General features: G+C 41.6%; 1 protein-coding gene across 6 annotated transcripts; it reads left to right on the forward strand.

Annotated features, from left to right (window-relative positions):
- The first annotated feature begins 4,382 nt into the window (after nt 1-4,382).
- On the forward strand, nt 4,383-17,210 carry Zfp418 (zinc finger protein 418). Of its 6 annotated transcripts, XR_015682864.1 has the most exons (5): nt 4,383-4,586; nt 5,149-5,187; nt 7,732-7,858; nt 13,258-16,079; nt 16,515-17,210. XR_015682864.1 is itself a non-coding variant. In NM_001191620.2 (4 exons), exons 1-4 carry the CDS (start codon nt 4,560-4,562, stop codon nt 15,045-15,047), a joined length of 1,983 nt encoding a protein of 660 aa, NP_001178549.1. In that variant the 5' UTR covers nt 4,383-4,559; the 3' UTR covers nt 15,048-17,210. The 6 variants fall into 6 exon arrangements, 4 of the variants coding, with proteins under 4 accessions (NP_001178549.1, NP_001425196.1, NP_001425195.1 ...); XR_015682865.1 differs by lacking the exon at nt 5,149-5,187; NM_001191620.2 differs by having other exon boundaries at nt 13,258-17,210.
- The last annotated feature ends 448 nt before the right edge of the window (nt 17,211-17,658 follow it).

Here is a 17,658-nt window from a genome sequence, read left to right on the forward strand (position 1 = left end):
ATGATGTGAAATTCACGAAGAATCAGTATTATATATATATACACACACACACACATATATATATATATATATATATATATATATAGTTAGTTAGCCGTTAGATGGAACACTAAATTACATACTATTTCCTTAAATTAAAAACTCTGACAAGAGCTGACCATGCCTGCTGTGCTCAATGTCATGAGGGTAGGCTGCAAATTCTATCATGGAACAAGTAAATGATATATGAATGCATGGTCAGACAGTCAATATGAAGAGTAGAAATTGACAGTACCATTCATTTATTCATTAATTTTTCTTCTCAATTTTTATTATTCTTTTTACATACTGACCACAGTTTCCCCCTCCCTCCTCTTCTCCCAGTCCCTCACCACCACCTACACTCTGTCTCCTCTCCTCCCCACACCCACAATACTATCCAATCCTCCCTATCACTTCAGAAGAGGACAAGGTTCCCATGGATATTAAGCAAACATGCCATATCAAGTTGCAGTAAGACTAGGCACCTCCCCTCATATTAAAACCAGATGAGGCAACTCAACATGAGGAAGAGTCCCAAAAGCAGACAAAGGAATCAGAGATAGCCCTTGTTCCCAGTGTTAGTTCCACAAGAAACCAAATTACACATATATGCAAATGGTCTATGTCTGCCCCATGTAGGCTCCTTGGTTGTTAGTTCAGTCTCTGTGAGTTCCTATGAGCACAGGTTGGTTGATTCTGTGGGGTTTCTTGTGGCGTCCTTGACCCCTCTGGCTCCTACAATTCTTCCTCCTCTTCTTCCACAGGGTTCCCCAAGTTCTGCCTAAAGTTTGGTTGTGGGTCTCTGCATCTGTTTCCATCCTCTGCATCATTAGAAATCATTTCAAATGTGTGTGTGTCTGTGTGTGTCTGTGCGTGTGTGTTTGTGTGTGTGTCTGTCTGTGTGTCTGTGTTTGTGTATCTCTGTGTCTGTGTGTCTGTGTGTCTGTGTGTCTGTGTGTCTGTATTTGTGTCTGTGTGATGTTTGGTTCTATCCACCCTCTGGGTCCTGGCACTTCAGGCAGTGTCAGGGATGGGCTTCCTCTCAAGCATGGGTCTCAAGCTAGGCCAGTCATTGGTTGGCCACCTTTGTCCCAGCACATCTTGTAGACAAAACATATTGCAGGTTTTGTGGCTGGGTTGGTTGGTGTCTCGATCCCTCTACTGGAAGTCTTGACTGGTTACAGAAGATGGCTAGTTCAGGTTTCATATCCACCATTGCTAGGAGTCTTAGCTAGGGTGACCTTTGTAGATTCCTGGGAGTTTCTGTTATATCAGGTTTCTAACTATCCCTTAGCTGCCCCCCAATTCTAGTTGTCTCTAAATACTGTCTTCCTCTATCCTTCCTCCCACCTTTATCCCTCCTGTTTTCATTCCTACCTCATCCACCCCCAATGTCTATTTTATTTCCTCTTCTTAGTAAGAACCATGTGTTCCCCTTTGAGTCCTCCTTGTTACTTAGCTTCTCTGGGTCTCAGTTGTAACATAGTTATCCTTTATTTTACACCTAATATCCATTTATAAATAAGTACATATTATGTTTGTCTTTCAGGGTCTGGGTTACCTCACTCAGGATGATTTTTTTTAGTTCCATCCATTTACCTGAAAATTTTCTGTTGTCATTTGCTTTCAACCGCTGAGTAATTCCACATTGTGTAAATGAACCACATTTTCTTTATCCATTCTTCAGTTGAGGGAAATAAAGTTTTTCTTTAATTTCTCTCTACTATAAATAAAGCTGCTATGAATATTCTTGAACAAGTGTCCTGGTGGTAGGATGGAGGGTCCTTTGGGTATATGCCTGGGAGTAGTATAGCTGGGTTTCGTTCCCTCTAGTTTTTTAAAGAAAGTGATAGGTAAGGCTGGAAGTGTAGGAGATGGCAGGCTGCATCTGGTCCTTCATAGAGGTACATGTGAGAAAGCAGAGGTTAGACTTGGGATTCCTCAGTTATGACTATACAAGCATCTCTATCTGTAAATTATTCTGGAGCCCAGGAATTCTAACTGGTGTGTGTGTGTGTGTGTGTGTGTGTGTGTGTGTGAGAGAGAGAGAGAGAGAGAGAGAGAGAGAGAGAGAGAGAGAGGTGACCTTTTTTGCTGTTATAAAATACATATATCTTAAACTTCAACTTACAGTCATTTAGACTATATGATTAAACAAGGTATGGTGTGGCACATCGGCCGTCCTGGCACCTGCAAGTAGAAACAGAAGGATAAGAAGTTCAATGTTATCCTCGGCTATACAGTAAATTCAAAGGTAACCTGGATTACATAAGACCTTGTCTCAAAATAAAATAGAATAAATAAGCTGGTTATGGAGGCCTATACCTTTAATTCAGGAAGCAGAGACTGGAAACGAAGGCATGCAACACTATAACTGTCTCAGCTTTTTATATTTAATATTAATGATGTCAGACAACATGAAGCATGCTGCATCAGGCTTCATATAACATATTTATGAAGCTCATCTATATTGTAGTGTATATCAATATTTCACTTCTTTACATCAGAGCTCCTTCTCATATTAAAATGCTACATTTTATTTCTCTTTTTAGGGTATTTTCAAGTAGTTTCAAATGCATTTGGTCTATTTTAATATTATTTAACCTTTAAATAGCATGTCTCTTTATTTTGGATTTCATTTATCTATTATTCTTTCTTTATCTTTAAAACATGATTTAGTGAACACATAACGTGTGCAAGGTACTGGGTCTTTAATAAAACACACACACACACACACACACACACACACACACACACGCATCATCATCATCATCACCACCACCACCACCACCATCATCATCATCATCTGAAACCTTTCTTTGATGAGGTTCTTGAGATCAACTTAGAAAAAGCACTTTCTTGGAAGCACTTCTCTGAGGTCCCTTGTCTGGAGACGAGATGCTCCTTCTCCTAGTTCTGTGATGAGGAGGGTGTCAAGTCCCAGAGAAACAAGTGGCTAGCTGTGGTGCCCATAAGAATACCAGTGTATGCTTGGCCTCTAGGCTCACCCAGTACTTGTTGCTCCTCTAGGCACTTTTCACTCTGCCCCCAACTCTAAACCTCTCTAACCAGGGCCTTCCCTTCCACTCCCCCAATTTCTCTGTCCTCCGCCACAGGATCTCTTGGCTCACTCTTGGCTCTCTTGGTTACCTTGCTCCCACCCCATCCCTGTCTCTGTCTCTTCTATTCACTTCTTCTCTTGAGCTCCCTATCTCTCTTGGTCTGTCTGGACCTTTCCAGATGCCTCAGTCTGTACTCTCCCTCATATCTACAATAAACACCTTCTCTTCAACCACACCTTGGAGCTATCATGTCTTTATTTTCATTCAGAGGGAAAAGCAAAACAGCCTGAGAGTGAAGTCATGTGTCCTTAAGAACAGTTATAACGTGAACATTTCCAACAAACTTTACTACTGTTTCTCCTATGATACAAAACTTTCTGTAATGTGACCCAATTGATGGCCAACGCCCTTAATACAGCACTCCAGAGGCAGGAGGATCTCTATGAGTTAGAGACCAATCTAGTTTACATAGTGAGTTCCAGGCCAGTCAGGCTTATGAAGGGAGACCTTGGCTCAAAACAAAATAAACAAATAATACATTAATAAGTTCATGTATCAAAAAAGAGAAATTCACTCTTGGTAAGCTCATGCTTGGGGAGAAAGCTCTGTGAGGAATTCCTGCCACTGCCTCACCTTGCCTACCCTACTCCTGTCAGCTTCTGCTAAATGTTATGAAAACCTGATTTGATGATGTTGTCTCTATATAGTGCTATTTGTTCTTTCCTGCGGTTTTCCCTGAGGTGACATTGTTCTGCCTGGGATCTTCCCCCATTGGAATCCACAGCTGGCTGCCTTATTCAGTTTTTGCTGGATATTTTCAGCTCCCAATTTGATGTTTTGGCATTGTCCGTCATATTTATTCTTCAGTTTGGCTTACTCTATATTTAACTCACTCATTCTAAATGCAGAGTGGCTTACAAAACCTTTCAAAAGAGGTTTGAAAAGATTTTCCTGTCTGCTGTTTTAACTTTCTAAATTTGCACTAAATTATCTCTATTTAAAACATGCCACACGGTGTGGACTATCTTTCCATAAGTAGAAATATATTCCTTTGCTAAGCATGGTCAGAAATATGAGTACATATAGGTTCCCCCAAATAAAATCCCCACTCTATCTTTACTGCAGAAATATTCTGAAACAAATAAAGATCCTTCTGAGGATGGATTATGGGCTGATGTTGTTTCTAACCTGAGCAATAGGAACTACATTACCCACAACGCCAAGAGCAGAGTGGCAAACGGCTGAGCCAAAGAGGGCCATGTCTGCCTGGGAATGTCGGGATACTGGGCGGGACTTCCTGCATTGCGTCCTGTCTTTGGTTTAACTTCCCATGGGTTGGTATTTGGAGGATTCTGAGCTTTAGGATCGCCAAATTATACTCAAGTTAAGAGAGAGAGCCGGCGCAGGATGAAGGCCAAGAAGACCGTAGGCAGCAGCGGTAGCTGTGTCCGGGCCCCTGCGTTGTCAACAGAGCCGATGGCGGCTGTGAAGCACCTGGCTCAGGTGAGTGCTGCATGCTAGGCGCTCCCCGCCCTAAACATTTGAGTCCCAGAGCCCATTGGAAGACTTAGTTCCTGCATCCAGAACAGTGCCAAGCCCGTGGATGGCGTCCGCATTTCTCATAACTAGTGTGATGAAGCATGGAAGGAGGAGACCAGGAGGAAAGTGCTTAATTGATTTGTGTGGGCAATATCACGTTTGGCCACTTGAACAGGGAGCATTCTAGCCTAAAAATGGCAAGGTGATGGATGTGTATTAGCTATGTCTTCACTACCTAGAAGCCAGCGAGACTGAATGGAAGATCAATGTGGCCAGAGGCTATTCAAAATGTCCCAATAGCTGCACAGAGTTAGAGCTGGCTGGAAGAGAATAAAACGAAGCCTCGGGAGAGTTAAGCTTTGTACAACATCCCACAGCCGATATGACTCAGCATTATGCACTAAGGTTTTGAGATCATTTAGATATATAAAGGTCATGAAGATCCGGGACTGGACACGGGTCACAGGGAGGCCGAGCCCATGAAATCCTACCATGGTCCTTGAGTCTTACAACTTTCTTCCCACAGATTCCCAGATGTACAGAAACGGGTATGATCTGTACACAGGTGAGTGTGGAGTGTTCTAGGAAGCTCACCAGTGTGGCCACACTTATTGCCTTGTGTTGGTAGTAGAATTCATTTTTTGTGGAGGTTTTTAAGAGTAGAATGTAAAATTTAGCATGGAGGCATACCTTGATAGTCTTAACACTTGAGAGGCAAGTTCAAAGCCAGCCTGGGGTACATGGTGAGAAACTAAGAAAGGATGAGTAATTGATAAGATAGCTCAGCTGGTAAAGGTACTTATTACCAAGCCTGAGGACCTAAGTCAATTACCAGAACCTACATGGTAAAAGGAGAGAACTGATTCCTGAAAATTGTCCCCTGATTTCTACTTGTACACCTACATACATACACATACACAAACTGAGAGAAAATACATACATACATGCATACATACAAAAAAAACAAGGGAGGCTAAGATTTCAAAACCCAGTAGAGGGAATTCAGCTGCTGACTAGTAACACAGATCTAAAAGCTCGGGGGAAAATTAAACATAGAGACATTCTGTTTCCCCTTGAGTATGGCTCGATTAGAAAATAGAAACAGGGTTGGGGATTTGGCTCAGTGGTAGAGCGCTTGCCTAGGAAGTGCAAGGCCCTGGGTTCGGTCCCCAGCCCCGAAAAAAGAAAAAAGGAAAATAGAAACAGCTTTATTTTATTATTTTATTTTATTTTTATTCTTCACTTCTTCATGTTCTGAAGGCCAATTTTTAACTCCTCTGATCAGGTGATACTCCTTCCTGCCTCAGCCTCCTAAGTGCTTGTACTATGAGAGTCCGCCATTATGCCCAAAAGGAAGCTGAGCTCAATAGTACTACCATAAGCAGAAAAGTAACGATGGGAGTTATGACTATGTCTAATGACTGGGCATCTAGCTGGAGGTGTAGACATCATTAGCACACCTGAGTGAGTGGAGGAGCCTATAGGGACCTTGCGAAAATATAGCAGATCTGGTAGGTGGCCAAAGCTTCCATAGGAAGTGTGGAACTCAACTTAAGAAAAGAAAAAAAACACTTGGAACCACTAAGGTTACATAACACAGTTGCTAGTATAAGTGTCTGTAAAATGCACACACACACCACCAGCATTTATAAAGGATTCTTGAAGTGTCTAATGAGGGAAGAGTTTCATTCAAAGCAATTGAGAGCTCAAAGGGCGCCAGTGTTCATCTGGAAGGATCAATATATGTGGCAAGGAGAGCTCCTGTAGCTAGACTTTTGGTAGAGTTTTTTAGAGGAAATCTGTGACTGTTGAGGTAGCATTAAATGCCACATGTGTAAAACCAATCTGTCCTCTCCCAAGTTGTGATGGTGGCTGAACAGAGTCAGCCAGCAAGGCATTAAGAAAGGATGGCAGCTGCCTCTGACTCTAGGAAGCTTCAGAAGTTGGGTAGTGATGGATCTTGCCTCCATATATGAAGCTTTCTCTAGATACCTTCTGCTAAGTAATGCAGGAGCCCAAAGAGATGCCTGTGGTATAGACTGTGGAGTTCAAGGTGGCTGTGGGAATAAGCTTTTATAAGAGAGGTAAGGACTAAGAAGAAACACATGGAGATGGAAAATGTTAGCAGGCCCTGCTTGGATGACCATGTCTTGGTTTTAAGGAGGAACCCTAGGAAAATTGACTGACAAAAGTTATGTCAGCTAGACTTTGAGGTCTTTATCTCTGTCAGGTAAAGAATTAAAGACAGGAAAAGAGCTCAGAGTGGACGGAAGTTGATTGAAAAGCTTTCCAAACTCTTCAAGTACATGGAGGGGGACATTCAGAGCAGAGTACCATTATCTCTAAATGTGTTTGGAATTATCTTGTGTTCAGGGTCACACACACACACACACACACACACACACACACACACACACACACACTGTTTTGGTTAACAGACATTTTGTACCCCTTCAACCATTACAATAGGACTCCCTGACCTGGTTTGTGAGCAAAGAAGCAGCTGTAACGGTGTCCCTTGCCTTAGTGCATGAATAACTGTACTGGCTGGGATAAGAGTGGGTACCCCAACTTCTCTCAGTGGTATAACAGGTACAGAAAGACCCACCACATGCAAAGGGAAATGGGCTGTATTTCAAAGGAATCAAAAATTACCACCTGGGGGGTTGGGGATTTAGCTCAGTAGTAGAGTGCTTACCTAGCAAGCACAAGGTCCTGGCTTTGGTCCTCAGCTCCAGGAAAAAAAAAAAAAAAATTACCACCTGTTGCTTACAGCAAAAAGCCACTTTAAAACAAAACAAAACAAAACAAAACAAAAAACCTGTGGTTTTTAATGTTCAATCATCTCATGTCCTAAAGGCCTCTGGTCTCAAAAGAAGTCTTGATGGCCCTATGTTGTCAAGTCCAAAATGCATAGCTATTCCTCATCCTTCTGTGGGTGCAGAGGGAGGACATAGTGATCTGGGAATAGACCGGCAGGTGTTAGCCTCCATGTGTTAAGCTTTTTATCATCTCAAGAGGAGAGTTGGCAAAGGAAGGATATGTGGGTGAGTAAACTGGGACGCCTAAAGGAGGTTGGTCATTGAGTGACTTGACTTCATCATAACAGGGCTGTGTAACCATTGAGGACGTGACTGTTTACTTCTCCCAGGAAGAGTGGAAGCTCCTGGATGAAGCTCAGAGGCTACTGTATCTTGATGTGATGCTGGAGAATTTTACCCTTATATCCTCACTGGGTAAGGCCCTTGTACTCACCCATGTGTCTTGGTTCCCATCTGTCTCTTTCTACCAAAGCCAGCTCTGCCCTTTCCACAGCCAATCTATAGGCCCTGTTGACTCCCCTGCTTTCTTGGCAGGTGTGCAGTTTTAGATGGTGAGCCCTCCTGTCCCAGCCACCATACCTCCACTCTGCCATCATGGAATCTTATCCCTCTGGCTGAGCTGTGTGCACTGCCCTAAGCAACCCTAACACAGGACACCCCAGAGCATTCATCAAAATGTCTAGGTAGCAGAAATCCTGCGATCTAGGTGGTAGGTCTGTCTTAGTTTGATAAAGTATCCTGACAAAATCAACATGAAGGATAAACAGTTTATTTAGACTCCACAGTTCCAGGTTATATATAGTCTATCATGACAGAGAAGTCAGAGCATCTAGAGTTAGAGAGAACTGGTGACATTACATCCATAGTCAAAAACAGAGAACAATGACTTGTTTTGTTTTTTAAGAATTATTTATTTGCTTTGATAAATTTTTTAATTGCATTTTTTGGCCCTTAAATCCTTTAATCAGAAGTATTTTTTTTTATCTTTATTTAATTGCATTTTTATTTACATTTTAAATGTTATCCCATTTCCCAGTTTCTCCTCCAGCAACCTGCTCACACACACACACCCTGTTTCTATGAGGGTGCTCCCTCACCCACCCACCCACTCCCTTCCATCTCACTGCCTTGACATTCCCCTACACTAGGGCATCGAGCCTTCACAGGACCAAGGACCTCTCCTCCTATTGATGCCCAAAAAGGTCATCCTCTGCTACATATGCAGATGGAGCCATGGGTCCATCCCTGTGTTCCATTGGGATGGTAGTTTAATCCCTGGGAGCTCTGCAGGGAGGGGTTGGGGTGGGGGTAGTCTGGTTGTTTGATATTGTGTTCTTCTTATGGGGTTGCAAACCCCTTCAGCTACTTCAGTCCTTTCTCTAATTCCTCCACTGGGGACCCTGTTCTCAGTCCAATGGTTGGCTACAAGCATCTGCCTCTGTATTTGTCAGGCTCTGCCAGAGCCTCTCAGCAGACAGCTATATCAGGCTCCTTTCAGCATGTACTTATTTGGCGTCCACAATATTGTGTCTTTTTTGGTGTCTGTATATGGGATGCATCCCCATGTGGGACAGTCTCTGGATGGCCTTTCAGTCTTTGCTCCATACTTTGTCTCCATATTTACTCCTGTGAGTATTCTTGAGAACAATGACTTAATGCATGCCATTGCTCAGCTCAGTTTCTCATCTCTAGTCAGTCCAAGACTCTAAGACAAGGAATGGTGCTACCCATAGTGGGCAGGTCTCAATTAATATAATCAAGACATTTTCTCACAGGTATGACAGGAGGGCCTTCTCATTCAAGCTTGTGTCAAGTTGACAGTTAACAGTAACTATAGCTTTTAAACTAAAATCACCCCTTCTTCAGCCAGATGACCGTGTTCATATCCATAATTCCTTTTTCTCTAAGTTCTGCCCCCCTCTAGCTGGTACCTGATAGCTGCCTCTTTCAAGAATTTCATATGTTGTGATGGTTGGTGCTTATGAGGACTATGGACTGTTTGTATAAGATCTTCTATCTAAGCTTCTTTAAAATACTGATCATTTTGTTCCAATCACTTATCTGTCTTATCTTTAAAGCTTGCATTATCCATTTCTTACATAGTCGAACAACTGGGGCTGTGGGGAAAGTCCTGATTTCTTTCACTAGGTGGATATGTCAAGATGGTCTCAACAGTCGCTTGCTTCTCATGAGTAACAGCTGATACAGGGTATGACATTAAGAATGTTAGATCAGACCAAGAGTCTGCCGTGTGTCTAGGAGTATTATGTAAGTGTGTTGTGTGAAACATTTCCTATTTGCAGTTTGAGATGTGAACCCTCCTGCTCCAGTCACCATACCTCCACTCTGCCATCATGGACTCATATCCCTCTGGAACTGTCATAAATCCTTCCTTCCCTAAGTTGCCTTGGTTTTATCACAGCAATGGAAAGTAACTTTTACAGTAACCAAAAAGAAAGTAGTTCTAAGTTCTAGGTTTGTATAACATCTCTGTCTCACCAAGTAGCAATGGGTCTCCAATAATTCAGTTTATCCAGAAGGAGTTCAAATAGATCACACAAGTTAAAAGACTGCTCCCACTTAAGTATGGATTTTTTAAAGTATTCTTTGGTGTCTAGTAATATTTTCTTATTCATTTCTGATTTTGTTAATTTGGGTCCTCTTTTAATTAGTTGGGTCAAGGTCTGTGGTTCTATGTAGTGTTGTCTTTATTTCTGTTTCATTATTTTCTTTCTGATTATTATTTTTTTTTTGCCATCTATTAGATCTTGGTTTGTAGTATTCTTGTTTTTCCAAATTCTTGAGTTGCCTGCATTAAGTCATTTATTTGTGCTCTTCTTTCGCCTTGTTTTAATGTAGGCACTTAGAGCTACACAGTTTCTCCATAGCACACATCTTAATGTGTCCCAGAGGTTTTGTGTGTTGTATTTTTATTTTCATTTGGTTCTGGGATTTTTTTTTTTTTAATTTCTTCTATGGCTTGCCCATCATTCAGTAGTACATTTAATCTTATTGGATTCGTGCACTTAATGGAGATTTGTTTACTTTTGGCTTTAAATTTTGTTGCTTTATGGCCACGTAGGATATGTGGAGTTATTTCTTTCTAGAGGATCTCTTAGACTATAAGATATGGTCTGTGTTAGAGAAGCTTTCATGTGCTGCTGAGTAAAATATATATATTCTTTTGTATCTGGAGAAATATCCTGTAGATATATATTAAGTCCATTGGATGTATGATGTCACTTAATGCTGATGCTTCTCTCTCTCTCTTTTTAATCTAAAAAACTTGTCTATGGAATAAGTGGGCTATTGAAACTGCCTACTATTAGTGGGTGGGTGCTTATCTGTGTCATTAATTCTAGTAATGCACTTTGTATGAAATGGCATATACCAGAGTTTGCTACATACATGTTTAGGACAGTAATGTTTTCCTGGTTAATTGTTCCCTAGATTGGAATGAAGTGCCCTCCTTTATCACTTTAGGTTAGTTTTAGTTTGGAATCTGTTTGCCAGATATTTTTATAGCCACACCTACTTGCTTCCTGGTCCCATTTAATTGGAGTACATTTTTCCAGCCTTTTACTTGAAGGTGCCTATCTTTAAAAACTGAGATGGGTTCATTGTAGACAGCAGAGAGATGATTTGTTGTTGTGGTTGTTGTTGTTGTTGTTGTTTTGCTCCATTCGGCCAGCCTGTGTCTTTTGATTGGAGAATTGAAGCCATTAATATTTAAAGTTATTGAAAGTTGTGCATTGATTGAAGTCATTGCACTATTTGCTGTCTGTGTCTTTTGGCAGTGATTGTTCACCCTTCTATTTTAAAATATTGCCACTTTATTATGTTTAGGGGTGATCTGCTAGATGTGAATTCTTTTAGCCTATTTGTATTGTGGAAAGTTTTTCTCCTTCAGTCATGGAAAATAGTTTTGCTGGGTACAATAATCTCAATTGGCTGTCCTGGACTTTTAGAATTTGGACTCTATTGCTCTGAGCTCTTCTGACTTTCACCATTTCCATTGAGAAATCAGCTGTTTTGTTGGCTTTTCCTTTATATGTGACTTGGTGTGTTTCCTCATAGCTCTTATTAGTATTTCTTTGTATTAAATATTAAATGTTTTAACTATTAAATATCATGGGAAGGTTCTTTTCAGGGTGTGTCCATTTGACATTCTGTGTGCTTGTTCTATCTCTATGACTGTGGTGTCTTTCCTGAGTTTAGGAAAGTTTCTCTCTGGTACTGTCGAAGGCCTTGTCTATGCCATTGACTAGGAATTCCTCTCTTTCATCTTTCTCAAGCACTGGATCTTCTCATAGCATCCCAAAGTTTCTGCATAACCCTTTCCCATGCTTTTAATTTTTTTCCATGATCTTTGTTTGTGTGGTCTAACTCTTTACTTCAAGGCTCGATAATTCCAGCTTCTACTTCATCCTTCTTGTATATATGGCTTTTTGTTGAGTCGTCTAGTTGAGTTGTTGAGTTATCTTCAAGACCTGATATTCTGTCTTCTGTTTGATCTGTTCTATGCATAAAGCTTTCAGTAGTCTTCTAGTTGGTTGCTGGGCTTTTCAATTCTGTCCTCGTTCCAGCTTGAGTGTTCTGTCTCTTTACTGAATTCAGATTTCAAATACTTCAAATTTATTTTCAAATATATTTCAGCCGTGTATTTGTATTTTCTTGGGTATCACTCAGGGCGTATTGTTATCCTCTTGATGTCTGTTCATGTTTTGCTAAACTCCTTGAAATCTTTGATAAAGGTTATGGTTTTGTTTTTGTTTTGTTTGTTTGTTTGTTAGAGAGGGTCTCACTCTGTATCTCTAATTGTCCTGGAATTCAGGATATAGATCAGGGTGACCTCAAACTCTACGCGATGCACCCCCACCTGATTATCATTATCCTCTTCAAGTCTGTATCCTGGAATTCATCTAGTTAATTCTCATTAGGAAAAATTTCTATCAAAGTAACCTTTACATACAAGCGTGCATACATGTGTGTACACATATAATCATAGTATTTTTCCTACCAATCTTTTTAATAGTCTCCTATTGTATGTATCTCCGTTTGTATTTATTTGTTAAATTTGAGCTTTTAACTTCCTAAACCTTTGGTCTCTTTAGTTTCCAGTGTGTGTGTGTGTGTGTGTGTGTGTGTGTGTGTGTGTGTGTGTGTCTGTGTGTGTCTGTGTGTGTGTGTCTGTGTCTGTGTGTGTGTGTGTGTGTGTGTGTGCACATCAAATAAGTGTGGGAGGTAGGGAGGGCTGAAGCCTGCACCTTTTGGATTGATGCTTGCTTGGTGAGTTCCTCGTGGTAGGAATAGTCTGTTATAAAACCAAGTGACCTCCCTTTCCAAGATGGCACCTATAAAGGAGGGTCTGGCTATTTGCCCTATAGTCTTTATTCTCATATTCTATAGAAACATTTAAATGATACTCCTTTTTTCCCCCCACCAACCACAGAAATGAAATCCATCAGTGGATAGTTGGATACAAGCAAAGGATTGGACACAATCTAGTCTCTCAGACAGAAATCTGCCAGAAAGTTAGATTTGCTCTGAGAGATTAAATTGGTTTATGTCATTTTTTCCCCTCTCCAGCTGACACAGTTTATGCCTTTGCAATAAAAGCAGCTAAAATCTTGGGCAAATATTTTTCTCTTGCCTCCTACAAATCATACGAGGGTCCAGAAATAAAACTAAGCATATTTAAAAAAAAAAATAGCCTCTGCTCGTGGCATTCAAAGGGGGAAATAAATTTAAAGCATGATTGGTGATTCCAGCCGCAGCTGATGTGCTTTTCACTAGGTTCTCTGTCATTTCAGTTTATCGGTATGAAGCAGAGGCTGAAGAAAAAACCTGTGCACAGAGTCTTTCACAAACTGAAGCACCACAAGTCAGGACTCCGAAGCAAGGTCAACTCAGGCAGAAGCCTCATCCCTCTGACATCTGTATCACCGTCCTGAAAGATATCTTGCATCTGAACGACCTACCTGGGCAAAAGCCGTATTTGACCGAAGTGTGTACAAAGCCCCAGGACCATAAGCATCACAGAGCCAAGAATTGGTTAAAGAGAGACGTGGACTCCCTTGTGAAGAGCTGTATATTCCATGTGGCAGGGAACCCTTTCATCTGTAGTAAGATTGGAGAGAAATTCCCAGCTATATGGAATCTTCTCCAACCCAAGGACATCCCCAACGGTGAGAAACAAAATAAAATTAAGCGTGGAAAGGCTTTTCACAGGGATAAAAATAATTCTGAATCAGATGAATATAAGAAATCTTCCAGCCCCCAACACAGGCTTCATGAATACCCAGGAGTTTGCAGTGCAAAGGGGGGTTTTGAATCTAACAGTTGTGAGCAAGACTTAAACAAGTACTCACCTGCACCATTCCGGATGGACCAGACTGAAAACCGACCATATGAGTGTCATGTCTGTGGAAAATGGTTTGGCCAGAAAGCCACACTTAGAATACACCAGAGACGTCATACCGGAGAAAAACCATATAAGTGTGGTGAATGTGGAAAGTCTTTTTGTCAAAGCTCTAACCTAAGTGAACACTGCAGAGTTCATAGTGGAGAAAGACCTTTTGAGTGTCTGGAATGTGGGAAAGCCTTTGGGTGCCATTCTAGTCTTCTGCGGCACCAGAGAACACACACTGGAGAATGGCCATATGAATGCAGTGACTGTGGGAGACTGTTTAGACAGATTGTCAGCCTGATTACACACCAGAGGACTCACACTACCGAGAAGCCTTATGAATGTGGACAGTGTGAGAAGTCTTTTAGTCACAAAGCCACTCTTACTGTACATCAGAGAGTTCACACTGGGGAAAAGCCCTATCACTGTGAAGCCTGTGGGAAATCCTTCAGCCAAAGTGCCAACCTTATTAAACACTCCAAAATTCACACTGGAGAAAAGCCTTATGAGTGTGGAGAATGCGGTCTATGCTTTCGCCAGAGAGCTACCCTCATGAAACACCAGAGAACCCACACGTCAGAAAGGCCTTATGAATGTAGAGAATGTGGTAAGTTCTTTAAACAATACTTCTACCTCATTGAACACCGTAGGATTCACACCACAACAGAATTTTATGAGTGTGAACAGTGCGGGAAGTCTTATACCCAAAAAGCCACCCTTATCAGACACCAACGAGTCCACACAGGAGAGAGTCCTTATAAATGTGAGGAGTGTGGAAAAGCCTTTGAATACAAATCCAGACTTAAGCGACATCAAAGAACGCACACTGGTGAAAGGCCTTATGAGTGTGCCAAATGTGGGAAATTCTTCAGAGAAAGCTACAATCTTGCTGAACACCAGAAAATTCACACTAAAGCAAAGCCTTACCATTGTGATCAGTGTGGGAAGTGTTTTAGCCGGAGAGCTGACTTGGTTAAACACCAGAGAGTTCACACTGGTGAAAGACCTTATACTTGTGGTGAATGTGGGAAGACCTTCAGCCGAACTACCAACCTTGTTCAACACAGAAGAATTCACACTGGGGAACGGCCATACGAGTGTGACCAGTGTGGGAAATCTTTTAGCCAGGTGTCTACCCTCACTCGACATCAGCTACTTCACACTGGAGAAAAACCGTATAAGTGTAGCAAATGAAGGAAAGTCTAGACAGCCCTCTAGCATCTTCTAACACCAAAAGATAGACCATCACAGCTCCCGGAAGCCAACCCTTGAAAGCACCCTCAGGCCTCCAAGGATATTACATTGTTCACTGTAACAAACTAGAGAGCCTCATAGAGTTCTAGGTCATGTAATTTGTACCAGAGCTAGCCTGCATGTTCTGGACAGTCTGTACCCCTTGCCAGAGTTAAAGAGCTGTCATAATGTCTCATAGACACTGTCTCTTCTCTAGCACCTTGCACTGAGTGCATATGCACCACCACCACCCCACCCCACCCTTGCAACATGCCGTACTCTCCCCTTCCCTAATAGAAGCCTCAACTTCCTGTGCCTTGCAAATGACCTTGATCCCTTTTTCTCACTGGATATTTCTGGGTCTGTATTTTGCCTAAAGGAACATGGTCTGGGATGAGTGGGAGGCTCCAGCAAGGATTATCTTCTCAAGTCTGTCTCACATGATTCGTGTGACTGTTTACATACTCCAAATCACTAGCCAGGAACTTCCTGTCAGGATGTGCAATAATAAAAGACCTTATTTTTTTTTCCCCCATGTACTTTTAATCAAGAGTTTCTATTCACAGACTTAGGCAGCCAAAATACTATGATAGGTCCTGTTTTTGTTTTGTTTAATTATTTTTATTTACATTCAAGCCGTTGCCTTCCATCACCTCTCCCTCAAGTCTTCATCCCCCTCCTTTTTCTCCTTGCCTTCAAGAGGGTGCCCCTGCCACCAGGCCTCCCCCTTCCCTGGTGCCTCAAGTCTCTCAAGGCGTATCTTCTCCCACTGAGGCCAGACCACGCAGTCCTCTGATATATATGTGCTAGGGGTTGCCTGTTTGGTAGGCTCTGTTTATATAGAAATTGTAACAGTGTTTGGGTTTTTTATTTAATATTTATTTATTGAATGTACATGTGTGCTCTGTCTTCATGCACACCAGAAGAGGGAATCAATTCTGAGCCATCATGTGGTTGCTGGAATTGAACTCAGGCCCTCCAGAAGATCAGCCAGTGCTCTTAACATCTGAGCCATCTCTCCTTCCCTGGAACAGGTCTTGAGGCTGCACCATTCATGCCTCAGCATGGGTAATGGGAAAGAGTAGCTCTCGTTTATGTTGCTTTCCAAAACCTTTAGTGGAACAAAGCAGGGTGTTCAGTCCTAGCTTTGTGCTTTTTTTGTTTGTTGTTGGGAGGAAGGTGTTTTGTTTTTAGACTACCCTGAGGTCACTTGTTGGAACTGCAACATTCAGTGCTCTTAGAATAGCTTTAACTTATCCCATCATTCCCACATGGTCTGACCTGATTATGCCCAAGATTGTCGAAGAGAAACTTTTCTATGAGGTTCATAGACACCAAGTCCATAATTCCAAATGTCACTTGAAAAATTAGGAGAACCAAATAGGAACAATAACGGGTAGATTAATACAAGCTTTAAGGGTCGGAGAGGTGGCTCAGCAGTTAAGAGCACCCGACTACTCTTCCAGAGGTCCTGAGTTCAATTCCCAGCAACCACATGGTGGCTCACAACCATCTGTAAAGAGATCCGATGTCCTCTTCTGTTGTATCTGAAGACAGCTCAGTGTACTTATTTATAATAAATGAATAAATCTTTTTTAAAAAATACAGGTTTTGATAATTGAAAGGTGGGGTTTTATATGAGAACATTACCTGGGGATTGATTACTCTAGAGACCACAGATATTGCATTCTGGAAAATAATTTGCCTGTATCTTGTGTCCTGAAATCTTAACTGAGTCTGAATTCATGCTGTAACTTATAGCCAGATTTACAGTGAGCAACATCAGCAAAACGCCAATCAGAAAGATTCAAAAGCAGGCAGTTTTGCCAGGAACAGAATGTATTGGGAGATACAAAGAAGCCATAGTTACTAATGGGATCACACTGTTAAAAGAAACTAAGTACTTTGTACTAGGGGTGTAGAAAAATAATAAAGATACCTTGATGGCTCAGCTTCTCTTCCAGAGATCCTGAGTTCCATTCCCAGGAACTGCATGGTGGCTCACAAGCATTTATTAAGGAATCTGATGCCCTCTTCTGGTATGTAGGTGTATGTGCAGATAGCACTCACTTATAAATAAATAAATAAATAAATAAATAAATAATTTTTAATTTGTTTTAAAAACTCACTTGTGGAAATTATTTCCTGGGTCCAGTTACCCCTATGTAGGCTACTTGAGCTATGGATCAATGAATCCTGGGTTTCTGCTTGAGTGGGCAGTGCTCGTGGCACTAACATGGTGCTCCTTTTACAGCAGGCAGATTGCTTCTACCAATTCTAGGCATACCCTGAGATGCTAAGTGGTCTGTGTCAAGGCCTTAGGGGTAGGCATACTCAAACCTGTTGGATCTCAAGTGATAGTAGCGTGTGATTTCCACAAGTAAGAGTTTAAGGACAGCCAGAGCTACCCTGTCCCGAAAAAGAAAAAAACAACAAAACAAACAAATACTAAAGAAACACTCTAAGAACTTGCTAGCAATCTGGTTACAACATCTGTAACCCCACTGATCCCCACAGTTGATTCGGTTAATGTGACTGGCCAGGCGGGTGTTCTCTTCCTCACTGTTCCATA

The sequence above is a fragment of the Rattus norvegicus genome, chromosome 1 (assembly GCF_021556685.1).
Source record: "Rattus norvegicus strain SHRSP/BbbUtx chromosome 1, alternate assembly SHRSP_T2T, whole genome shotgun sequence".
In the NCBI taxonomy this organism is placed as follows: Eukaryota; Metazoa; Chordata; class Mammalia; order Rodentia; family Muridae; genus Rattus; species Rattus norvegicus.

Excerpts from the sequence above, each read along its gene's own strand:
- Zfp418 (NM_001191620.2), top strand. The coding sequence starts at position 4,560 with ATGGCGGCTGTGAAGCACCTGGCTCAG. Across the intron at positions 5,188-7,731 it reads CGGGTATGATCTGTACACAG|GGCTGTGTAACCATTGAGGA; the intron begins GTGAGTGTGGAG and ends TCATCATAACAG. Across the intron at positions 7,859-13,257 it reads TACCCTTATATCCTCACTGG|TTTATCGGTATGAAGCAGAG; the intron begins GTAAGGCCCTTG and ends CTGTCATTTCAG.